The sequence below is a fragment of the Eretmochelys imbricata genome, chromosome 5 (genome assembly GCF_965152235.1).
Source record: "Eretmochelys imbricata isolate rEreImb1 chromosome 5, rEreImb1.hap1, whole genome shotgun sequence".
Classification (NCBI taxonomy): domain Eukaryota; kingdom Metazoa; phylum Chordata; order Testudines; family Cheloniidae; genus Eretmochelys; species Eretmochelys imbricata.
This window is the reverse complement of record NC_135576.1, coordinates 26,651,104-26,674,705: the sequence shown is the minus strand read 5'-3', so window position 1 is coordinate 26,674,705 and position 23,602 is coordinate 26,651,104. Positions and strand designations below refer to the sequence as shown.

At 43.1% G+C, this 23,602-nt stretch overlaps 1 protein-coding gene across 1 annotated transcript in view; it reads right to left on the bottom strand.

The window, feature by feature from the left end:
• Positions 1-23,602, bottom strand: part of WDR70 (WD repeat domain 70) — a 270,222-nt gene that overhangs the window by 150,910 nt on the left and 95,710 nt on the right. Inside the window, exons 7-8 of the mRNA XM_077816773.1 lie at positions 18,492-18,625; positions 2,678-2,831 (exon numbers count right to left, since the gene is read on the bottom strand). Of these exons, the coding sequence (XP_077672899.1) occupies positions 2,678-2,831; positions 18,492-18,625 (288 nt within the window). The remainder of the gene's footprint in view (positions 1-2,677; positions 2,832-18,491; positions 18,626-23,602) is intronic.

Genomic DNA, 23,602 nt, shown 5'->3' with positions numbered 1-23,602 from the left:
TGATAATCAAGGTGGGCCATTTCCAGCAGCTTACAAGAACAGTAGGAGGGGAAATAAACAAGGGGAAATAGTTTTACTTTACCTACTTTACCCAAGGTTTGAATAAAGACTGGGAGTGGATGTGTCATTACACAAAGTAAAACTACTTCCCCTTGTTTATTTCCCCTCCTACTGTTCTTGTAAACTGCTGGAAATGGCCACCTTGATTATCACTACAAAAGGTTTCCCCTCCCCCCCGCCCCCTGCTGGTATTAGCTCACCTTTTCTGGTCACTCTTGTTACAGTCTGTATGGTAACACCCATTGTTTCATGTTCTCTGTGTATATAAAAACTCCCCACTGTATTTTCCACTGTATGCATCCGATGAAGTGAGCTGTAGCTCACGAGAGCTTATGCTCTAATAAATTTGTTAGTCTCTAAGGTGCCACAAGTACTCTTTTTCTTTTTATAAAACAGAGAATCATCACTGAGTGCATGGGTCTCATAGTGCTGTCACAAGGTAGCTGTCTCTGTGCCTAGGCTGAGTTCAGCTCCCCTGTACTGGAGCAGGTGAACCCAATCCAGCTAATTAAAGAGGGCTGGGCTATATCTGGGCCTATATATAAAGGTGGAAGAAGAAAGGACTGAGACAGGCTGAGCCCTAAGGACGGAACAGCACAGTAGCTGGCATGGGTCCCTGGAGTGAGGGGCCAGGTGCTCACAAAGAGTTGGGGGCAGAGCTGAAAATGCAACCTGACCCTGTTACATTAAATGTTACTGAGAGTGCTAGGAAAACTTCAATATATACCCTACAGTTCACTCCCTCACCATTTTCCCCCAAAACACAATTATTCGTTCCTTTTTTTTTTTTTTTAACTAGATTACTTGTGCCTTTGAATTCAATTATTCCTGTCACTCTTCTTCCATTTGTCTTTTCTCTCTCACATGATGGCAAGTCACCTAAAGATTTAAGTTTCTCTGGACTGTATCATCACTTAATTCATGGAAGTATGGAACAATCTACCCAGACAAGGAGACAAGACTCTAGCTCACTCTGATCTCTAGTGCTTGGGATTTCCACAGCCAAGTGTCCTTCACCAAAAATGCCATGATCTACAAGTTTCACCCTGAGCTGTATCAGCCACTCCCTGTTGGAGTGAGTTGTGGGAATAGAGTGCTCTTGAGTCACCTTTCAGTCTAATGCATGGAGAGTTTTAAAAAATATAACTAGATCCTTGAAGCAGATCTGAAACTGGATCAGAATGTATTTTCATAAAAGATAATTTGTAAGATGAGAGTGGACAGACCCATTTCTTCAAGATGGAAATATCTGCTGGCGGACATTTTACCAGAATTTAAACCACTGATATTCTAGAGCAAAAAACAAGATTTCAAGAAAAGACCGGGAAAAAAATAAGCAAACTATCTTTTTTAGGGAAAATGCCTTTATCCAGTTCCTTTGTGTAGTTTAGTTAGTTTGACATGTTTGAAGTGTTGGCACAAGCTTATTAAATAAGTTTGAAGAGAACAAAGGACTCCTATAATATTACATAAAATTTAAAAACCACACCTGCAAAACTAAAATTGAAATTGTTTCAGATTGTTTTTAAGAGTTATTATGGAGACAGTTTTAGCAACTATTTAAAAAAATTACCAGGGAACAAATACCTAAAAGTCAATATGACAGCATAACTACTCCAGCACTTTGATTGTAAGACCATCATATAGTGAGGTTTCAAAAGTTTACAAGATAAAAAATCTGCATTATTTTTAATTAAACAAGAACCAAAACAGCTGTTAATGTTATTCGGCTTTATACATATTCTGCTAGCCAAAAGAAATAGTGTTCTGATATGAATAGCATCAAGTAATACAGGACTTAGGCTAGTTACTTGGCAGTCAGCCCTACAACCACTAAATAAGGCAATTTTATCACAAATCTGAGTGGTAGATTTTATCATTACACTTAAATTATTAATTTTAAACTATTCACAAAACTGATCTGCATCTACCAGACTGGGGGGCAGGGCAGAGCTCAGGGCTTCTGCTCTGTGGTGGGGCTAAGGACTTCTGTCAGAGACAACTGGAGCCTGCTGGGGGGGCGGTGGGGGGAGGGGAGGGCGGCGGCGTGGCACAATATAAATATTCGTCTTCCCTCACAGTTTGAGTCACGCTCCTCAGCCATGTCCCCCCGCCTTACCCGCAGCAGCGCTCCCTGCAGTTCCCAGGTGTTTCCTACTGCCTCTCCTCATGGCCACAGCTCCCAGCTTGTCAGCTCCAGCCACTGCCATGCAGTGAGAGGGCTCAGCAGCACCATGTGACTAAGAAGAACCAGCAAACCTTAGCAAAAATCAGGGAGGCCAGTAACCCCATGTGCCCCACCATGCACCACCTCTGGCTTCAGTCCAGTGGAGGGGTATCAGGGTTTCAGCTCCGTGGGGCGTGCCTGCCGAGACTCCATGCTTCAGGAGCAGGGCTGAAGCCCCGAGACCCAGCTCTTGAACTTCTAAAGTTTGCTGTATGCAGCTCGGAGGGTCAGTAAGTTTTGCCACCACTGTTATACGGAAAGCTTGGAAGGGAACAAAATGTTTTTATATCAAGGACTATCACCAGAACAATAAATAACCTAAATCAAAGTACAAGACAACCATACCAGTATAGAACACTACAATTTAAAGTTCCGTGTTTCTTAACTTACCTTGGTGTTTGCCATGTCCACAATGTACTGGTCTCCTTTAACACACTCCATTACTGGAAAGCCATCTCTGTCAAGAACTTTAGCTTGAGAGTTACCAGACACAACAAGAATGACATCCCCCGTGCTGCTATACTGTAAAGATTTGATTTGGTGACTGAAAAAAATTAGAAAACACAAAATATGTTTTCATTAAATACAATTACCTTAAGCCAATTTTAAAATGAAGATGTATCAGAGGTGAGAAAATCCTTAAAACATAAATGCTCTGAAAATAAACATATAGTATATCTATAGTATTTCGATGAGACAACTAATATGCAGGGATTAGAGGCTATGCCTGCAGTGAGAGAAATTTTTTTGCATGAGTTGTGCCTACCTGATTGCCTACATAATAACATTTACAGAGTATTATACATTTTACTTTTGGACAAACATATTTATCAAAGGGTACTTTTGTAACTCCAGGTAACAGTAGAATAGGTGTCACAAGAGGTAGGTCTCTTCAGGGTACAGATGATCCCTGGATCAAGGGAGGCAAGCTGACCCAGCCAGAGGGGCTTGATACATATCTCTGGATATCTCTATACAGACAGCAGTGCCTTGCTGAAAGGAGAACCTGGTGTTCAGTGAAGGAAAGATTACCTAGTCCACCTAAGTTAGCTCAAGGTAAGTGTAAATTTAGATACATTAAACAAACCTTTTTCTTTTTGTTCAAACTCCTTTTTCCTTGTGTTTTCAACAGCAATCCGAAAGACCAATAGTAGGGGATTAATAGGAGATGTTAAAAAAAAAATCTTAGAATGAAGAACTAGTTACAAAGTTTAACTATGAAACTGCTATTGCAACTCCATAATGGGGTGCAAACAAAACAAAACAAAACATCAAAAGCAACAAAGTTTCACAAGGAAGTGAATGTGGATTTTAACCCAAGCACAAAACTTGGTATACAAAGGTGGAAAAGAAGGAGAAGGACTGGTGGCATTGCATAACTTTCAGGAAAAATAAAAAAAACCTAAAAGGACCCGTCTCCCAAACCAAGCCCTCTAGCTGATTAATACAAGAGCTGGAACACGTGCCAGAACACAGCTAAGAATTCACTGGATACTGTACGATGGGAATCAATTCTCAAACAAACTTGTGGTCACCATTTTGTATCTGTTCCATTTAAGACAGTAGTTCTCAACCGAGGTACACATATCCCTGGAGGTAAGCAGAGGTCTTCCAGGGAGTACATCAACTCACCTAGATATTTGCCTAGTTTTTCAACAGACTACATAAAAAGCACTAATGAAGTCAGTACAAACTAAAATTTCATACAAACAAAATTAGAACGGAAGAAATTTTGTATTCTTATGTCCGATTTTGTAAGCAAGTAGTTTTTTAGTCAGGTGAAACTTGGGGTACGCAAGATAAATCAGATTCCTGAAAGGGCTACAAAAGTCTGGAAAGGTTGAGAGCCATTGATCTAAGGGACAAGTTCTTGCAGCTGTTCGTAGAAGTGGATAAGCCTCCCTTCAGCTTACACATTCAAAGCTAAATTCAGTCCTCATGCGCAAAATGTGTGCGTATAAGAAGAGTTTGTTTTAATAAATACTAAGTAATTGCACCTGGAAACAATACTGAGCACTGACTGCAATATTTTCTGCTGCACAGTACCACAATAACGTCACCAAAGTGATTAGAGGATGAGAGTAAAGAATGATCTTGTTATATTAACCATTCAAGTAAAACAGAAATTATCTCTATTGTTATATTAATTTACTGCTGACAAAAATGCAAGGTCAAGGATATGTGACTTAAGAAATAAGCTCCAAATTGCTTCAAGTTTTATATTTAGTTTTCTATTTCGCCAAGAAACTTTCTTCCTAAGGTACATAGATTCCTGTAGTGCCCAATACAAAATCCTGGGTCAAATTTACATGGCAGAATAAAGCTGATCAATCTATAAAACAAGTCATGAATACTTGCTACTTAGAAAGAGCAATTCCAAGAGTGTGGCCAGGATAAATTTCAAGTTGGTGGGAAGGACTCCATTAATGAGACAACAATTAGTTATCATGTGGAGATACCTATATCTATTCTTAACATAGTTTCAGTATCTTCTTAGCTCAGCATTTGACAAAAAATAGATTATGATTCTAAAACTCCTAACATCCTCCCTAGCAACTGGGGACTGGGTTTCTCAATAGGGAGCTGTCTCCCTAGCCCAGTGGTTCTCAAACTAGGGCCGCCGCTTGTTCAGGGAAAGCCGCTGGCGGGCCGGGCCGGTTTGTTTACCTGCTGCGTCCGCAGGTTCGGCCGATCGCAGCTCCCACTGGCCGCGGTTCGCCGCTCCAGGCCAATGGGGACTGCGGGAAGAGGCGTGGGCCGAAGGATGTGCTGGCCGCCCTTCCTGCAGCCCCCATTGGCCTGGAGTGGCAAACTGCGGCCAGTGGGAGCCGCGATCGGCCGAACCTGCGGACGCAGCAGGTAAACAAACCGGCCCGGCCCGCCAGCGGCTGTCCCTGAACAAGCAGTGGCCCTAGTTTGAGAACCACTGCCCTAGCCTCTGCTCTTGCCTCCTCCCCGCATAAAAATCTTTCATTGCAGCCTCTGGGAACTAGGTATGTTCCTCTGGCTATTAAGCCTGTTATAAATTTTTCAAGCAATACGTATTCATGTGTCTATGGGGTTTCCTCCTTCAGATGGAAGAGAATGTACTTTTGATTCAACACCAACGTATTTTTTTCTCCTACTTTTAAAAGAAGCTGAATAAATCACTGAAATTAATGCACAATTAAGGTTTTGCTGAAAACTCATGAAAGCAATCTGTCACTTACTAATTTAGCATTTTATGGTCCATGAGGCAATGCCCTTCTGTGGCAACACTTATCTGATCCTCTTCCCCACTGTAAATCCACTAGCTCAGGGTTAGTTATTAACAGTAACTGTATTTAATTCTCCTAACAGCAACTTAAAATAAGCATAGGTTTTGCATACAAAGAATCTCTGGAAAAAAACTATATATTTGTTTTATGATGCAAAAGCCAAAAATCACTTCAAAGGCACTCTTTTACAATCTAGACTTGCTGCCAAATCATTACAAACCTTGAGTTTTAATAAAAATTGGACATTAATATATCCAGAATACTACTTCATAGTCAGAAGTACAAATTTCAGGCCACAAAGAAGGTTCAGCATGCCTCCATGCCCATATTTAATACTTTAAGCAGCTCCAGGATGACATGGTAGACTCTGAAGAGGCAGGTTACCTATGCATGATAGCAATTGTGAAAAGGAGATAGGAGAAACTTTTTTGTCTCACAAACTCTTTCTTACCCAACAATAAATTACTGTCTTTGGGGAAAATGAAAATTATATATAAAATAATAATAATGTTTATTTTCGGAAGTTTAACATTTTATTCTCTTACCAATTAAATATGTATGTTTAATGTTAATGAAGTATAATTAAGGCTGCGAGTCTGTTACCGAGGTCACAGAAGTCACAGATTCCGTGACTTTCTGTGACTTCTGCAGCAGCCAGTGCTTACTCAGGGGCTGCCCGAGCAGCTCCTGAGCCAGCAGCAGCAGTTTGGGAGTGGAGTGTGGGAGGGGGCTCCGGGCTAGGGGTTGGAGGGTGTGGGGGACTCCCCGGCTCTCACTGGCATGTCCCTGCAGCTCCTAGGTGGCAGAGGGCCAGGGGGCTCCGCGCGCTGCCTGCGCCCAAAGGCCCTGCCCCCGCAGCTTCCATTGGCTGTGGTTTCCGGCCAATGGGAGCTACACAGCCAGCACTTGTGGCAGGAGCAGTCCGCAGAGCCCCCTGGCCCCTCCAGCACCTAGGAGCTGCAAGGACATGTGGAGCTGGGTAGGGAGCCCCTGTCAGCCCTGCCAACCCTCCCTCTCCCCCCCGCAGCACCAGCAGGGGTCCCGGGCCATGTGCCACTACCCGCCCCTCACCCCCCCATACCAGCGGGGGTCCTGGGCCGCACGCCGCTGCCCAGTCCCCACCCCCAGCACCAGCGGGGTCCTGGGCCACCTCTCCCAGCACCTGTGGTGCCCCGGACAACCTCCTCCCCAGAGCACCTGTGGCCCCCATGCCCAAGTTTTAGTTAGGGGTATATAGTAAAAGTCATGGACAGTCATCCATGAATTTTTGTTTACTGCCCATGACCTGTCCATGACTTTTACGAAAAATACCCATGATTAAATCGTAGCCTTAAGTATCATAAAAGCAAATACTGGAGGATAGTTATTTTAATGCTCAAAAAAGTGTGGTAGGATCTTTATAGACATTTAAAAATTATCCCTGCTTCAAAGACTTTAAAATCTATATCTGAGGTGGAGGTAAGGGGATGAGGGAGGGTAAGGGGATGAGGAAAGAAGGAGGATACAGGAATATAATCAAGCAGATACTCAAGTTTATTCACATAAAATATCTGTGTTCTTGTAATGGGTTTTTCATTAAAAGACTTTTTTTAAAAAGACAGATACAGGAAAATGAACATTGACTCATTTATTTGTGGACATCACAGAAGACTTTTTTAAGATCAAGCATTTATCTGTGGAATCTTTTCTAATGTAGGTTGTAAAAAAATTGAAAATGCTTGAACTAGAAGTTAATAGGCTACAATAGCTGCCAGATGAATTATAATTGTACAAAAATAAGACTCTAGAGTTCACAGGAAATGGAATAAAACAAGAATGAGAGCTGCCTACATAGGAGAGAGTTTCCACTTTAATGTATTGCCCGTTCTTTTAAATGGTTTATGAGATGTTTAGCCAAGGAGAAGGAGTGTCTTGTGATTAAGGCATAGTACTAGGGCCATAAAGATTGGGGTTCAATTCCCAGATATAACACAGACTTTCTGTGTGACCTTTGACAAGTCACTTAGGCACTTTTGAAAATCTTACTTGAAGTGACTGATCAGGTGTACAAACCCCACAATGGGCAACAAGGGGTTAAGGGATTATTTTGAGCTCTGCCAGCCCTTCCCCACCACACCTGCAACAAATGCTCCATCTGATGGAGGAATTAAAAGGCAGGGAATTAGCTCATTTGGGTGGCAGAGCTGGAGGTGGGCAGACCTGCAGCCCACAGCTCCAGCAGCACAAAGCAGAGGGAAGCCTGAAGGCTCTGACACAGCTGCCCAAAGGGGCCCTCCCTGAGGGAAGGGAGGACCCACCCAAGAGGCAACCAGAGAGGGAAGTATCCTGTGGACCTTGGACATTAGTAACTCCCTCTTACTTCTTTTGGTTTGGATTTCCTCACCAGGGGAAGGCCTTTGACTGAGCTGATCCCTGGGGGGACGAGGATGAGAGAAGAGGCCCAGGGAGGACAGCCTTAAACAGCCTTGGTTGCCAGACTACTCGTAGCCCAAAGGGCACTGGGTCAGAGCCGGTGGAGTGGGAGGGCCTGGATTCCCCTCCCCACAACCCCCTTAGCAGTCAGGGGTTGTGGCCATGACCACTAGGCCACACTCCCCAACCAGACCCCGAGGACCATTACAGTGGCTCAGACATTTAGGCTCCTAAGTCACTTTTGAAAATGGGACAGATACAAAAAATAAGGGTAACATTTTCAAAAGCACTTATTTGTAAAATGAGGATAAATCCTTTCCATCATCCTTTTTCTATCTTCTATACTTAACTTGTAAATTCTTCAGGGATGGTACTATCTTACTATGTAGTCATACAGTGTCTAGAATAATGGGTCCGCAATCCCAGAACCTCTAGATGTTACTGTAATACAGACAATATAAATCATAATAGTCTCTAACCAAACAAAACCAATATCTAAAAAGTTGCCAATGTCCACACTGATGAAGGAAATAAAATTTGGCCTTATTTCTGAGATAAGAGATGAGGAGAGAATGGAAAAACCATCTCCCTCTTTACTTATATCACTGACATTTGACTGCTTATCAGACAAGCAGCCTGAAGAATATTTTCCCTTAGTCACAAAACTATTTTCTCCTTGAGAAGAATGAAAAGGGAGATTCCTGAAATATTTTTTTTTCCCTTTTTCGTTTCTAGATAGTTGGCCAAGGAGCAAAAGAAACATAAGCAAACCTCCAAGGAGATGGGAAAACCCAAGTACAAAGACTGTGAATAGCTAAGGGACCTATGCAACCAGAGCACATCATCCAAGATCTGGAGTGTGAACCTGGGTGTCCTGGTCAAATTCTAGTCCAGATTAATTACATCCTGGTTCAAAAAACTTCATCCCTGTTATGGCCAAGAGAGTCAGAACTTAGAAGTACACGAACAAGATCTCAACAACAGTAGTAGAGTCTACTTGGACCTGTAAGAAGACGACTAAAATTAGGGAATTTCCAGAGTTGAGTAGAGGCTACATCTGAAAGATCTGATCCTCAAGAGCAGAAATGGATGCTTTCCCAGGAAAAGAGAATGGGGGCTAGGCCCTGGTCTACACTAGGAGTTTAGGTCAAATTTAGCAGCGTTAAATCGATGTAAAACTGCACCCGTCCACACGATAAAGCCCTTTTTTTCGACTTAAAGGGCTCTTAAAATTGATTTCCTTAATATACCTCTGACAAGTGGATTAGCACTTAAATCGGCCTTGCCAGGTCGAATTTGGGGTACTGTGGATGCAATTAGACAGTATTGGCCTCCGGGAGCTATCCCAGAGTGTTCTACTGTGACCGCTCTGGACAGCGCTCTCAACTCAGATGCACTGGCCAGGTAGACAGGAAAAGGCCCGCAAACTTTTGAATTTCAATTTCCTGTTTGCATAGTCACCTGCAGCTTGCCACGCTGGCCAGAGCTCATCAGCAGAGGTGACCATGCAGAGCTCATCAGCAGAGGTGACCATGATGGGGTCCCAGAATCACAAAAGAGCTCCAGCATGGACCGAACGGGAGGTATGGGATCTGATCGCTATATAGGGGGAGGAATCCGTGCTATCAGAACTCTGTTCCAGTTTTTGAAATGCCAAAACATTTGTCAAAATCTCCCAGGGCATGAAGGAGAGAGGCCATAACAGGGACCCGAAGCAATGCCGCGTGAAACTTAAGGAGCTGAGGCAAGCCTACCAGAAAACCAGAGAGGCAAACGGCCACTCTGGGTCAGAGCCCCAAACATGCCGCTTCTATGATGAGCTACATGCCATTTTAGGGGGTTCAGCCACCACTACCCCAGCCGTGTTGTTTGACTCCTTGAATGGAGATAGAGGCAACATAGAAGCAGGTTTTGGGGACGAGGAAGATGATGATGATGAAGTTGTAGATAGCTCACAGCAAGCAAGCGGAGAAACCAGTTTTCCCGACAGCCAGGAACTATTTATCACCCTGGACCTGGAGGCAGTCCCCCCCAAATCCACCCAAGGCTGCCTCCCGGACCTGCCAGGCGGAGAAGGGACCTCTGGTGAGTGTACCTTTTAAAATATTATACATGTTTTAAAAGCAAGCATGTTTAATGATTAATTTGCCCTGGCATTTGCGGCTCTCCTGGATGTACTCCCAAAGCCTTTGCAGAAGGTTTCTGGGGAGGGCAGCCTTATTCCACCCACCATGGTAGGACACTTTACCACACCAGGCCAGTAGCACATACTTGGGAATCATTGTACAACAAAGCATTGCAATATATGTTTGCTGGCATTCAAACAACATCCGTTCTTTATCTCTCTGTGTTATCCTCAGGAGAGTGATATCATTCATGGTCACCTGGTTGAAACAGGGTGCTTTTCTTAAGGGGATATTCAGAGGTGCCCGTTCCTGCTGGGCTGTTTGCCTGTGGCTGAACAGAAATGTTCCCCGCTGTTAGCCATGGGGGGGGGGGGCTAGCCACGTGGTGGGGGGAGGCAAAATGCGACCTTGGAATGAAAGCACATGTGCTATGTATGTAATGTTAACAGCAAGGTTTACCGTGAAAGAGTGTAGCCATTGTTCTAGAAAATGTGTCTTCTTAAATACCACTGCCTCTTTCTTTTTCTCCAGCAGCTGCATGTGTTTCAATGATCGCAGGATCTTCTCCTTCCCAGAGGCTGATGAAGATTAGAAGGCAAAAAAAACCGCACTCGTGATGAAATGTTCTCTGAGCTCATGCTGTCCTCCCACACTGACAGAGCACAGACGAATGCGTGGAGGCAGACAATGTCAGAGTGCAGGAAAGCACAATATGACTGGGAGGAGAGGTGGCGGGCTGAAGAGGGGGCTGAAGCTGAAAGGTGGTGGCAGTGTGATGAGAGGAGGCAGAATTCAATGCTGAGGCTGCTGGAGGGTCAAACCAATATGCTCCAACATATGGTTGAGCTGAAGGAAAGGCAGCAGGGGCACAGACCGCCGCCACAGCCCCTCTGTAATCAACCACCCTCCTCCCCAAGTTCCATAGCCTCCTCACCCAGATGCCCAAGAACGCGGTGGGGGGGGTCTCCGGCCACCCCGCCACTCCACCCCAGAGGATTGCCCAAGCAACAGAAGGCTGGCATTCAATAAGTTTTAAAGTTGTAAACTTTTAAAGTGCTGTGTGGCCTTGTCCTTCCCTCCTCCACCACCTCTCCTGGTGCTTCTCTCCTCCACCACCCCTCCTGGGCTACCTTGGTAGTTATCCCCCTATTTGTGTGATGAATGAATAAAAAATGCATGAATGTGAAGCAAAAATGACTTTATTGCCTCTCCAAGCGGTGATCGAAGGCAGGAGAGGAGGGTGGTTAGCTTACAGTGAAGTAAAGTGAACCAAGGGGCGGTGGGTTTCATCGAGGAGAAACAAACAGAACTTTCATACTGTAGCCTGGCCAGTCATGAAACTGGTTTTCAAAGCTTCTCTGATGCGCACTGCACCCTCCTGTGCTCTTCTAACCTCCCTGGTATCTGGCTGTGCGAAACCAGCAGCCAGGCGATTTGCCTCAACCTCCCACCCCGCCATAAACATCTCCCCCTTACTCTCAGAGATAGTGTGGAGTGCACAGCAAGCAGTAATAACAGTGGGAATATTGGTTTCGCTGAGGTCTAAGCGAGTCAGTAAACTGCGCCAGCGCGCTTTTAAACGTCCAAATGCACATTCTACCATCATTCTGCACTTGCTCAGCCTGTAGTTGAACAGCTCCTGACTACTGTCCAGGCTGCCTGTGTACGGCTTCATGAGCCATGGCATTAAGGGGTAGGCTGGATCCCCAAGGATAACTATAGGCATTTCAACAGCCCCAATGGTTATTTTCTGGTCTGGGAAGAAAGTCTCTTCTTGCAGCTTTTGAAACAGACCAGAGTTCCTGAAGATGCGAGCGTCATGTACCTTTCCCGGCCATCCCACGTTGATGTTGGTGAAATGTCCCTTGTGATCTACCAGTGCTTGCAGCACTATTGAAAAGTACCCCTTGCGGCTTATGTACTCGGCGGCTTGGTGCTCCGGTGCCAAGATAAGGATATGGGTTCCGTCTATGGCCCCACCACAGTTAGGGAATCCCATTGCAGCAAAGCCATCCACTATGACCTGCACATTTCCCAGGGTCACTACCCTTGATATCAGCAGATCTTTGATTGCGGTGGCTACTTGCATCACAGCAGCCCCCACAGTAGATTTGCCCACTCCAAATTGATTCCCGACTGACCGGTAGCTGTCTGGCAATGCAAGCTTCCATAGGGCTATTGCCACTCGCTTCTCAACTGTGAGTGCTGCTCTCATCTTGGTATTCTTTCACCTCAGGGCAGGGGAAAGCAAGTCACAAAGTTCCATGGAAGTGCCCTTACGCATGCAAAAGTTTCGCAACCACCGGGAATCGTCCCAGACCTGCAACACTATGCAGTCCCACCAGTCTGTGCTTGTTTCCCGAGCCCAGAATCTGCGAAGGAGGGAGGGAGGAGAAAATGAAACACAAAACAAGTCTGGTCTATTTCTTGTTTTGAGCCACTTCATCTATCTTTATACATCTTGCTGGCAACAGATTGTGCAGTACGACCGCTAGCCATCATCATCTCCTGGGTGCTCGGCAGAAGACGGTGCAGTATGACGACTAGCCATCATCTTCTGCTGGCTGGAGGTTAAAAGACAGTGCACTGCCGGTAGGACTGAATTGCTACAAGACGAAACAAGGGAAATGACCTGGCTGAGTCACTCCCATGTTTGCCCAGGCGCCCAATTAAAAGCGCACCCAGGACTAAGTCGATGACAGCTACCAGTCATACTGCACTGTCTGCTGCCAAAAGGCAATTAACTGCTGCTGTGTAGCAATGCAGTACCACGTCTGCCAACACCCAGGAGACATACGGTGACTGTTACCTGACTCCATGCTTGCCGTGGTATGGTGTCTGCACAGGTAACTCAAGAAAAAAGGCGCAAAACGATTGTCTGCCCTTGCTTTCACGGAGGGAGGGAGGGAGGGAACGAACAGGGGCCTGACGATATGTACCCAGAACCACCCGTGACAATGTTTTAGCCCCATCAAACACTGGGATTTCTACCCAGAATTCAAATGGACGGCAGAAACTGCGGCAACTGTGGGATAGCCACCCACAGTGCAACGCTCCGGAAGTCGACGGTTGCCTCGGTACTGTGGACACACTCCGCCGACTACATGCACTTAGCAGTTCTATGGGGACACACACAATCAACTGTATAAAACCGCTTTCTACAAAACCGACTTCTATAAATTCGGCCTAATTTCGTAGAGTAGACATACCCGAAGTCCTGTTAGGCTCAGAGGAAGCCCTGGAAAAAATCTCACTGCCTTGGCAGGGATGAAACAGTATTTGAGTTCTAGAACTATCTTTGCAGACAACTGAAGATTTCTTATTGAAGAATCCAACAGGATCTAACTAGATTTACATGAATGAACAGATTTAAGGATCCAAAGTTATTCCAAGTACCTACATATCTGAGGATTCTTTCAGCACTAAAGGGCCCAAGAGATAGTCAAATATATGTATCATCTTTGTGCTGGGCTCAAGATTAGTGGTTAACTGTGTCATTCTTCTTGCACTCTAACACTGAAGATGCCAGAAGGGAGGACTTAAGAATCCTTTTCCAAGATTTAGGATTTTATTTTTTTTATTTTTAAACTCAATTGTTTGGGTTATAATACACTAGAAATCAAAAATATAGATCCAGGAAAAGGAGTCTTTGGAGACTACATAAAAAGAAGAAGATTTTTCTATCAACATTCTTATTTGATGCATGCTTCAGGGATGAAGGGAGCACACAAGGAACAACAACCCAATGAATTTCAAATAGAAGTCATGTGCTGATCTCAGACAAAAGTCTAGTTTGTGACAGAACGCACAATGCTTGAACTCATTTTTTTTTTTTTCTGACAAAGCCATTTCCCACATGGATAATAAAATAAGGAAATTAAAACTGTAGAGTAAAACTATGCCAAGTACTTAAGAAACTAGCTGAAGCAATCTCTGAATCATTAGCAATTATCTTCAAGAACTCAAGGAGGATGAGTGAGGTCCCATATGGTTGGTGAAAGGTGAACACAATACCTATCTTCCAAAACCAGGAAACAGGAAGACCCAGGAAATTACAGACCAGTCAGCCTAACTCTGATACCCAGAAAGATTTCTTCTTAACTCAGAGCATCTTTGCAGACACAGGGAGCAGTAGAGCATTACCATTCATGTCTGTCCATGGATTGTTTCTCCATTAAGGCCAGACTTGTCATGTCCCTTAATATGATGTTCCACCATCTAGTCGGTGACTGGCCTATAAGCCTAACTGACCTTCATTGTGCTTACATTATTTTTTTTGGTACCCTATCCATCTGTTTGTCTTCTGCAGCGTCCCCACCATCATAATCTTTTTGATTGCTGTCAATCCCAATTTCACATCCTATCTCCTTCTAACTCTGTCTTAACATTGTTCGACTTTACACTTGCCATCCTTCTAAGAACTCTCATCTTTACTGCCCCCAACCATCTGATGTCCGTTTCATTTACCACCGCTGCCTACAGACCATAAAGTAGCACCGTTCATACACTGGCTTGATAAATGTTGACTTCGATACCAAACAGTATTTTTTCAGTCCAGGATTTCATCAATTTCCATGCAGCACTCGTAGATAAAGCACATCATCTTTTAACCTTGGCCCTGATGGAACAGTTAAGATTCTGCTTGTTCTACAGTACTGCTGCATTTCAACACTACCTATTGTCCCTTTTTTGACATGAAACCATTTAATCTTCTTGGCACTTATTGTAAGTCCAAGTTGACTACACCAATTTTCCAGGGTAATAAAGAGGAATTTTAGAAAAGGTTACCTTAGAAGGCAACCAGAAGGTTACCTTTTCTAATGCCCATATATCTTTGTTGAGATGATGGGACCACATCTGTAAGCAGTATTCAAGATGTGGGCGTACCATGGATTTATATAAAGGCAATAAGATATTCTCCGTCTTACTCTCTAACCCTTTTTAAATTATTCCTGACATCCTGTTTGCTTTTTTGACTGCCGCAGCACACTGCGTGGACATCTTCAGAGAACTATCCACAATGACTCCAAGATCTTTCTCCTGATTAGTTGTAGCTAAATTAGCCCCTATCATATTGTATGGATAGTTGGGGTTATTTTTTCCAGTGTGCATTGCTTTAACATTTATGCACATTAAATTTCATTTGCCAGTTCATTGCCCAATCACTTAGTTTTGTGAGATCTTTTTGAAGCTTGAAATTGGCATTAAACTCTTCAGTTTTCTCAGTGTCATCCATAATTAGTTCTCCTTCCCTGCTAAGTAGTCAATGTACGTGCTCCTTCTTCTTTCTCCTGCTCCTAATGTATTTATAGAACCTCTTCTTAAGTCTATTGCTGGATGCAACTAATTTTGTGCCTTATTGTTTCTGATTTTGTCCCAAAATTTTGGCTCCCAGCTGTTACCTCTCTTGGGCAGAGACCCTCATCACTCTCCCTCCTGACCAAGGTTTTTCCAGGCTGCACAGTTCCCTGCATATACTACTATATTCCCAGAAAGCCTGACTACCTAAACAGGCTAGAGTCTGCACTTTGCTTTCTCTCCAAACGTGATAAATAGTGTAACTGCCAGCAGTAACAAGTTACCACACAGCTCTTTCTAAGCACATCCATTCTTAAAATGATAAAATTATAGAAAGAACATTAAAAACATTAAAAGAACCTACATATATGCTTTTAAAAAAAAAAGCTTACCTGAGGTCACTCTGACACCAACTGTGGGCTCTGGTAGGTGTCCATTTTTCAAACCCTACAACTGGGTTTTCCCCATGGCTACAACTTCATGACTACCTCATATTCAGAACCAGAACCACCATGAATAGCTAAGTCTTTCTTTTATATATGGGCTTTTGATCTTGGCCCCATGTAACAGTGATCAGCAGACAATGGCCCAATCTTCAGAGCACAGCGAAGAGGCATGAGAGACGCTATTTTGTCCCCTTAAAGGGGTATGAGCATCTCTTCACTTATTCTCCACCCTTGGTGGAGGAAGGCAAACTGATTATGAGGGCCTCCTTGCAGGCTGCTCTTGATGGCGCAGATACAGCTGTAGGGGGCAAACAGGCCGGAGTCTGCCACAAAGTTTTTGTGGTCTCATTTACGGTTTTAATGAGTGGCAGTGCAATACGTGAGGGCCAAGAGGGAGCAAGGATGTCCGCCACTGGATCAGCATCCTCTACCACTTCCTCTGTCTGGATCCCCAGGTCCTGGGCCACCCTGCGCAACAACTGTTGCAGGACCCTACTATCCTTATCCTCCAAGGGCGGGGCCACCGAAGTGCCCACAATGGCCTCATCTGGGGAGGACAAAGACAAGAGCACCGGCACATGGCCTTGGTCACTGCCCTCGGCGCCGAGAGTGTCACATTGTTCGTGGGGCTGGTGAGCTGATGATGCTGAGGTCACTGGTGCCGCGATGGCCGGTGCTGAGGTTGTTGGTGCCAAGGTCAGAGGGGCAGGTGGAGACACAGGCATAGTCACCAGAGATAGTCCCGGTGCCAGCTGCTGCGGCGGGATCAAAGGATGCCAACGTGACTGACACCGATCTGGATCTCGATGCCAGGCTCTGACCCAGGAAGTTCAAAAGGGCTACAAAGCTGGTGGTTGCCATGGCGCCGGAGGAGGCTGGCGGTGTCGCCAGGATCTAGACCTCCTGCTGTTGGACCTATCTGAGCAATAGGACTCTGCCCAGGACTCAGAGGTCTCCAAAAATAAGACCACAGAGGAGCAGCACTGGGTGGTGCCAAGGAGTGGTGCAGAGCCTCTGGGGACTGGTGCAGTTCCCACACATGGATGGCCAGTGTCAGGGAGTGGCGTGCAGGAGACGGGGAGTGGTGTGACATCAATGCCAGCTTGCCCCTAGATGGAATAGGTGGCCAGGTTATCACCGGTGCCTGATCCCTCCTTGGAGAAGGTGGTACCATCAAGCAAATAAGGTCCTGCACTGCCCTAAAGGTCTCCAGAGTGGAGGGGAGTTGAAAGTCCCGGCCATGACAGTCCAGAGAATGGTAGTGGGCCGGACTCAACTGGACCCCTTGCGGAGCAGGAGTCGACAAGCCCCTGGGAACCGCCGGGCCCGAAGTAGGCTGGCTAGGCTGAGGTCTCCTTGCCGCTGGCTCCTTAGGCTTAGGAAGGGCCCTCTCTCCTGCTTCTTTTTCTTCTGGGGTTCCGGAGATAAAGATCGGCACCTGCCAGAAGTCTTATGTTCAGTGCCATGTCGGTGCCGGCAGTCCTTGGCCTCCTTTCTTGGCGCCAATGCGCTGCGCACCGAAGAGGAGGCACTCGGCATATGCTCCGCCGACCTGGGGTTGGACTGTAGGCGGAGGGCTGCCCCCATGAGGATAATTAAGAGTCTCTGCTCATGATCCTTAAGGGTCTTCAGCCAAAATCCTTTACAAATGCGGCACTTGTACTTTTGGTGACTCTCACTAAGGCACTTCAAGCAAGAAGTGTGCGGGTCACTCTTCGGCATAAGTTTGCCACAGTCTTCACAAGATTTGAACCCTGGAAACTTAGGCATGCCCTGGTGTCGGGGGAGAAACTGCGGGGGGCACACTCCCGTAATGGAAACTTAGAGAAATGACTACTAAAGCTACTACTCCTATTAAGAAAAACTAACTATATACAGATCACGATGGGACACTGCCAAAAGCGCTTGCAGAAGCAAGAGCGAGGGAAGTTCTAGCAAGCCATCACTGGTGATAAGAACAAACTGAGGCGGGGGTCAGGTCGGCTGGCCCTATATTGGACGCCATGAAGGCACAACTGCAGGGGGTGCCCAGGCTGACCCTACAGATACTGCTACCGGAAAAATCGTCTGACTGTCGTGCACATGCACACCTGATTGGAACTGACATGAACAAGCACTTGAACAAGAACCCATGGCTGGCCCAGGGCAGCTGACTTAGGCTTGCAGAACTCGGGTTTTGGGGCTGAAGGCTCTGATGATGCTCTCCTCAAAAAAATACTAGTACTTATAGAAGCCCTATTCCTACTAAAGCGCCTACATGAGACTACCATCAATTGTTTTCTTTCTTAGCTAGCTTTGTACGAGTAGGAGGGGTGGGGGACAGGGCACATTCTATCAACCTGCTGCATATAATAAAGACACTACATCTGCATTTGTCTTGAGAGATTTATCCTATAATTAGCTTATTTGATACCTATGTATGCGGTGCTAAATATTTGAATAGTACAGTTTGCTGAGCCAGCTCAAGAGAAAATATGCACGTCTTTCAAACAAAATGTGAAAGACAGGCAGCATGTAACTAGCTCTATCCACATTTTGTCTAATGTAGAAATATTAGGGGATAGTAAAACCTTTCCAACAGAATCATTTTGCAACTTACAGTGTATTGTAGCTAGAAGCTGTAATACAGGGGCTGTTAAGTCAGAAAGATAGTCTCAACACATACCATTCACAAGGTTGAAGTGATCGAAAAGCTTGAAGAGATGCATCCATTCCAGCAAAGTCCCAAAGCCGAACATCATAGTCATAGCCTCCAGTTACCAAACGGGCGCCTGAGGGATCCAAACCCAAAGCAGATACCTACAGACAGACAGACCAAAACGAATTCAATGAAGATAATTCAGAGGTAGTCTGATCTTCCTCTTTGTACTTTTTTTTTTTAAACTGTAACCAGTGCACAGAATGGCACTAGTCTCACACAGCCATATTTCACAGTCATTGCCTTGGTCTGTTCCTTCCACATGTCAGCCATGCAGTGTTCCATTTTTTGGGAGAGTTTCTGTCACCTCTTGTGTGAAGACTGAATTATGTACAGGGAAATAAAAATCACTCCTTCTGACGGCATCATTTCAAGAAGAAACGTTAATTAACAAAATATTTAATTTTGTTTCCATTTGTTTGGGGTAAATTATTTTATTTCTGAATGCAGTTGTTTTCATTTCTCTTACTGAAGAAATGTAATTTCCTTTTCCATTACGCATACCAGCAATACTAATATTTCTAGTAAGATAATCATCAAATGACATTTAATTTACATCATTTTATGACTCTGTACCATTTATCCATGCCAGTACAGCTTTACACGTATACTACTTAGTAATTGTTGCTTTCTAATGAAAACTGTAGAGAGCTCATGCAAAAAGCATTATTAAGAATAGGTGATGCATATACCAAAAGAAGAAAGCCATCATGGAGAAGTAACAACTCAAAAAACTTGAAAATTTACTGGAAAGGTATCATAAAAGTAACAAAATCAATAGTTCATTGCTATAATTAAAACACTTACAAAATGAACATTTCTAACACCTCAGCATAAATTATTGCCCTCAAGTTTCAGTGAAATGCAGCATTTCATTATAATGAAATATTCTACAAAATTATGACAAATATTTAAAACTGCAATTAATGTGTAATTAAATAATTACACACCAAGAGTTTTCAAATTTTCATAACATGAGGACATTAATAGAAAGCGTCTCATGGATATCACCCCTTCCACAGGCAATCACATGGATCATACTCCCTCCCCTTCACAATCATGAATTGTGGCATCAATAGTAGTGAATTGCAACATCCCTGCAGCAACTATAGAAATTGCTTCTGTGGAAAAGGACTACTTAGGTAATATTTTCTACCTCTCAGTGTCTTCAGTACAATAAATTGTGTTTTCAAACAAAGAAAAAAAAATAGAAAAAAATTTACCTGTGACCCCCCTAATTTTTATTCTCACAGAAAGTCTGTCTAAAATCCTTAGTGAGAGGAAATGCACTGACATTGTAGTAGAAGCAAAGCTGTCAGTCAAGTAAGCCATTAAGCTTTGTCCACCAACTCAGCTCTCCAGTTTAAGGTCTCCTATAAAGGTATGAACAACTAACTCAGTAAACAGAAGAAATAAGAAATCTGAGAAATGATGAAAAAATTGGGTTCAAATTTTTAAACCCTCCTGGAATTACTACAAATTAAATCCAATTTGAGGGGGTTAGGGTTGCACAGGCTTCCCCTAAGAATGGAAATTAGCAAGTAAGAGGTGAAATTTCATGTGTTAGGTCCAAAGTACATCATTTAATCTCTTTCAGTTGCTTCAGGTTAAGGCAGAATGAGGGAAGAACTAGGTCCTTTGACCCAGAATAGATGGTATTAGCGTTGGAAAAAAAGTTCTGGGCTATGCCACGGGTTACCTTTTCTTCCTCAAATACATAATCAGTAAAGCACCCAGATCAGAAGCCCTTTTGCCACACGGAAGACTACCCTCAGCAAGAGGAAATAAAGTGACTTGAAGAGATGAGCCATGAGGGCTTGAAGAACAAGTTTTAGACTTCAGAAAGAGCACTTTAAGACCTTGGGAAGATTCTGTAACTTAACTTCCCCAAGGAAAATCTAAATGCAGCAGAGATACTAATTTAGATTGTTTTCTGGCATCCAGAAGCACTTGCCAGTGCTTAAGGCTGAACTCTGAAGAGGTGAGAGACAGTGTCAATGGCCATATCATTTCCATACAGCAGAGTACTGCCTATTTGAAACATGTTTCCAGAATGTTAGAGATCAATATATTCTAGTAGTGCCTACTGTTCAGCAGTCAAGCTATAGGTTTCAGGATTGGGAAGAAGGACTGGGCCTTAATGAAGAAGATCTGGAAATTTTAGTAGAAGCACTAGAAGCAATATGGTCAAGAGTAACTATGATCTTCTGCAGCAACAAACCCCTTGCTAACAAGATATCAAGAAAAGGTAATACATGATTCCCTTCCAGTGGTGGAAGACTCTAATCACATGTATGCTTTTCTGTAAATTCTGTGGGAGTAGTGGAGAGTTCATAGGGAAGTGTGTCTATAGAGCTGTAAATATTTCTTCTGGTTGCAAAACCATAGAAACCTGTGGTGAGATTTCCAGATTTTTTTTAACGTGAAAGTAGGCATCTCCTAAAGCGATATATGTCAAAATCACCAGCATCTTTGGTTACCATTATATATGTCTGAGATTCCATCCTGAGACCTGCCAGAAAAATCCAAGTTGTATAGGAAGTGATGATAGTGATTAATCAAGCAAATTCCTTTCTTCTGAGTCAGTACTAATCCAATTACCCAACATTATTTTAGAGGTGCACTGCTGCTGGAAGTGCCATCTTTCAGGTGAGATATTAAAAAAAACCCTGATAACCCATTACATTTTTCACAAGAGCAGATATTTATGTCCAGGGTCTCTACACAAACTGGAATTTGGTTATTACATCCTGCCTACCTAAATTCCCCATGTAGTTTCAATTGGATAGAGCATTTTTCTTTACTTTCTATCCTAAACTGTTTAAATGTATCACTGTACAAGCGGTCATCAAAAGGTCCCAGGTACCACGTAATCCTCAGGCCCTGTCCACTAAGATGAATTTCACATTTAGGACAATGATAAACAGAATATGACCACTTAATAATTTCCCATTTCTGGAAAAGCTAACTATTTAATAATTTAAATATCTTTGCACACCATTCACCTTGTTTAGGATTTGTAGACTGTAGAGCCTGTGGACAAACCCCATATTAACCATGCATCCAGTTAATATTCTAAAATGGGGTTCTCTGCTACAATTACTATCTGTACTGTCCCAGTTATGATTTGAAAAGTTAAAAAGCATGATGTTCAGAAAATCTCTTTATGTTCTTTTTCCCATGCTCACCTAGTGTCAAAGCTGTCAGGAGAAAATTTATCTCTGCAGTTTCATTGGGAAAAAGTAACTCCTATTACTATATACAAGCAAGGCAACTGGAAAATTAATCAGGTTTCTGGAAAGACTCTTTAGCTTGGGAAATCTTTTCTGATTCATTTCAGCTGCACAGGAATACAGTCATCATCAGCCTAAGATCATTAGACTGAAGAGATACAGATGGGATATTTAAGTTTAGATGAAATACATTTAATAAATGAAACTCTCTATGTACTATTGACTATGTCCTGAAAAAAGATATTGAGTTCCACTAATTTTTAAAGGACTGTCATTTTACTGTATGAATGTGTAGATGGGTAATTTCATTATAAATAAACTGGATAGCCCTTCTGTGGGATAACTGCTTTTTCCATTGATCTGTTTTGTTCATTCGATCCAATCTATTTGTACTGTATATACCCAATCTATATCTCACCTCTGCTCAAAGTGATGACAGCTGCATTCTTAGGCAGTCAAAATGTTTCTAAGAGGCTTCCCAGATTGTAGTTCCCAACAATAAACGTTTGAATTAGAAATTACAACTTCCATTTTAAAATGCCACACAAATATAGAAACTGCATTAAAGAAGAAACTGCACAACTTGGACATGGATAATGCAACCTGTTCTCTACAATGTTGTGCCTTTGTTTTATTATTTTTTGGACAAGCATTGATAATACCAGACGTTTGTACTAAAACTTTATAGCCTATATAACCTAGTTTAAATTAAAAGTATATTTAAAATATTGACCAAAAGCGAATCAGAAAATAAGTTATTTTAATATTTCCATAAATGTTTTGATATACAGCAAATCAACTACCCAAAGTGCACTCAGACTATTTACACAGGCCATAACTGAATTACTTCAGGTCTGAAAAATAATGCGTCTTCCAAAGGAAGTGATAACAGACACCAAACAGTACTGTTAAGAAGATGAGATGTTGAAAGATCAAGAATCTATTCATTTAAAATGCAAATGATATAAGGTTTTTAGGAAAGCCTGGCAAACCATCAAGCTTATAAAATATACCTTTCATCTATATTTAAGCAGCATCCAAATGAGCACAAGGTATATTTTATGTTCTGTTCTGACATTTTGAGAATTTGTTCAAATTACTTAAAGGCTCAACAATATTTTTCAAAAAGATGTGTCCATTTCATTTTTAATCTTTTCCAATTATTCAGTTGGCCTGTAGCAGCACAATGCAATGGGAAATTGATCAGTGGTGATCTGAACCAATTTAGATTATCACAGATGTTCCAGAAGATTAGTTGATATACAAACAGTAGTACAGAACACAAGTTTCATTTCTAGGGTAATTTAATCAAACATGTACTGCAAAAGTAGATAGCACCTCACACAAAATAGGAAAGTAGTTTTGCTAAAGGTTATAAACAATTAAGAAAAGCACATTTTATACATGTATGATTCTGCGTAAGATCTAATTCATTCAACTTTTCTGCCAGGATTTTGTTTAAAATGCAATGTGATGTATAGTTTTTTAGCACTTAAAATCCAGGCAAACACTTTCTAAAATGTCTGTTCATACTATGTAAATTCCCCACATACAAAATATCTTTCAACACAATCAGATATTTCTTTTTCACCTCTCCTCCTCTTAACGAGAAATTATAAAAACTTCTATGCCACAGCATAGTGGCTCTGGAGGACACACCTCATGTGACAGCCTGGCTTCCTGCGTCTCACTCTAGGTGGCACCACATGGTCCAACCACACTTAAACCATATCTCTTGGCTGAAGTCTCCTAACTCCCAAGGTATTAACAACACAAGTCCAACACTGTTCTGGCATCTGTACGAGTTTCCCTCTGGGATCCTGTGACAGTATAAGTTTGCAGTGA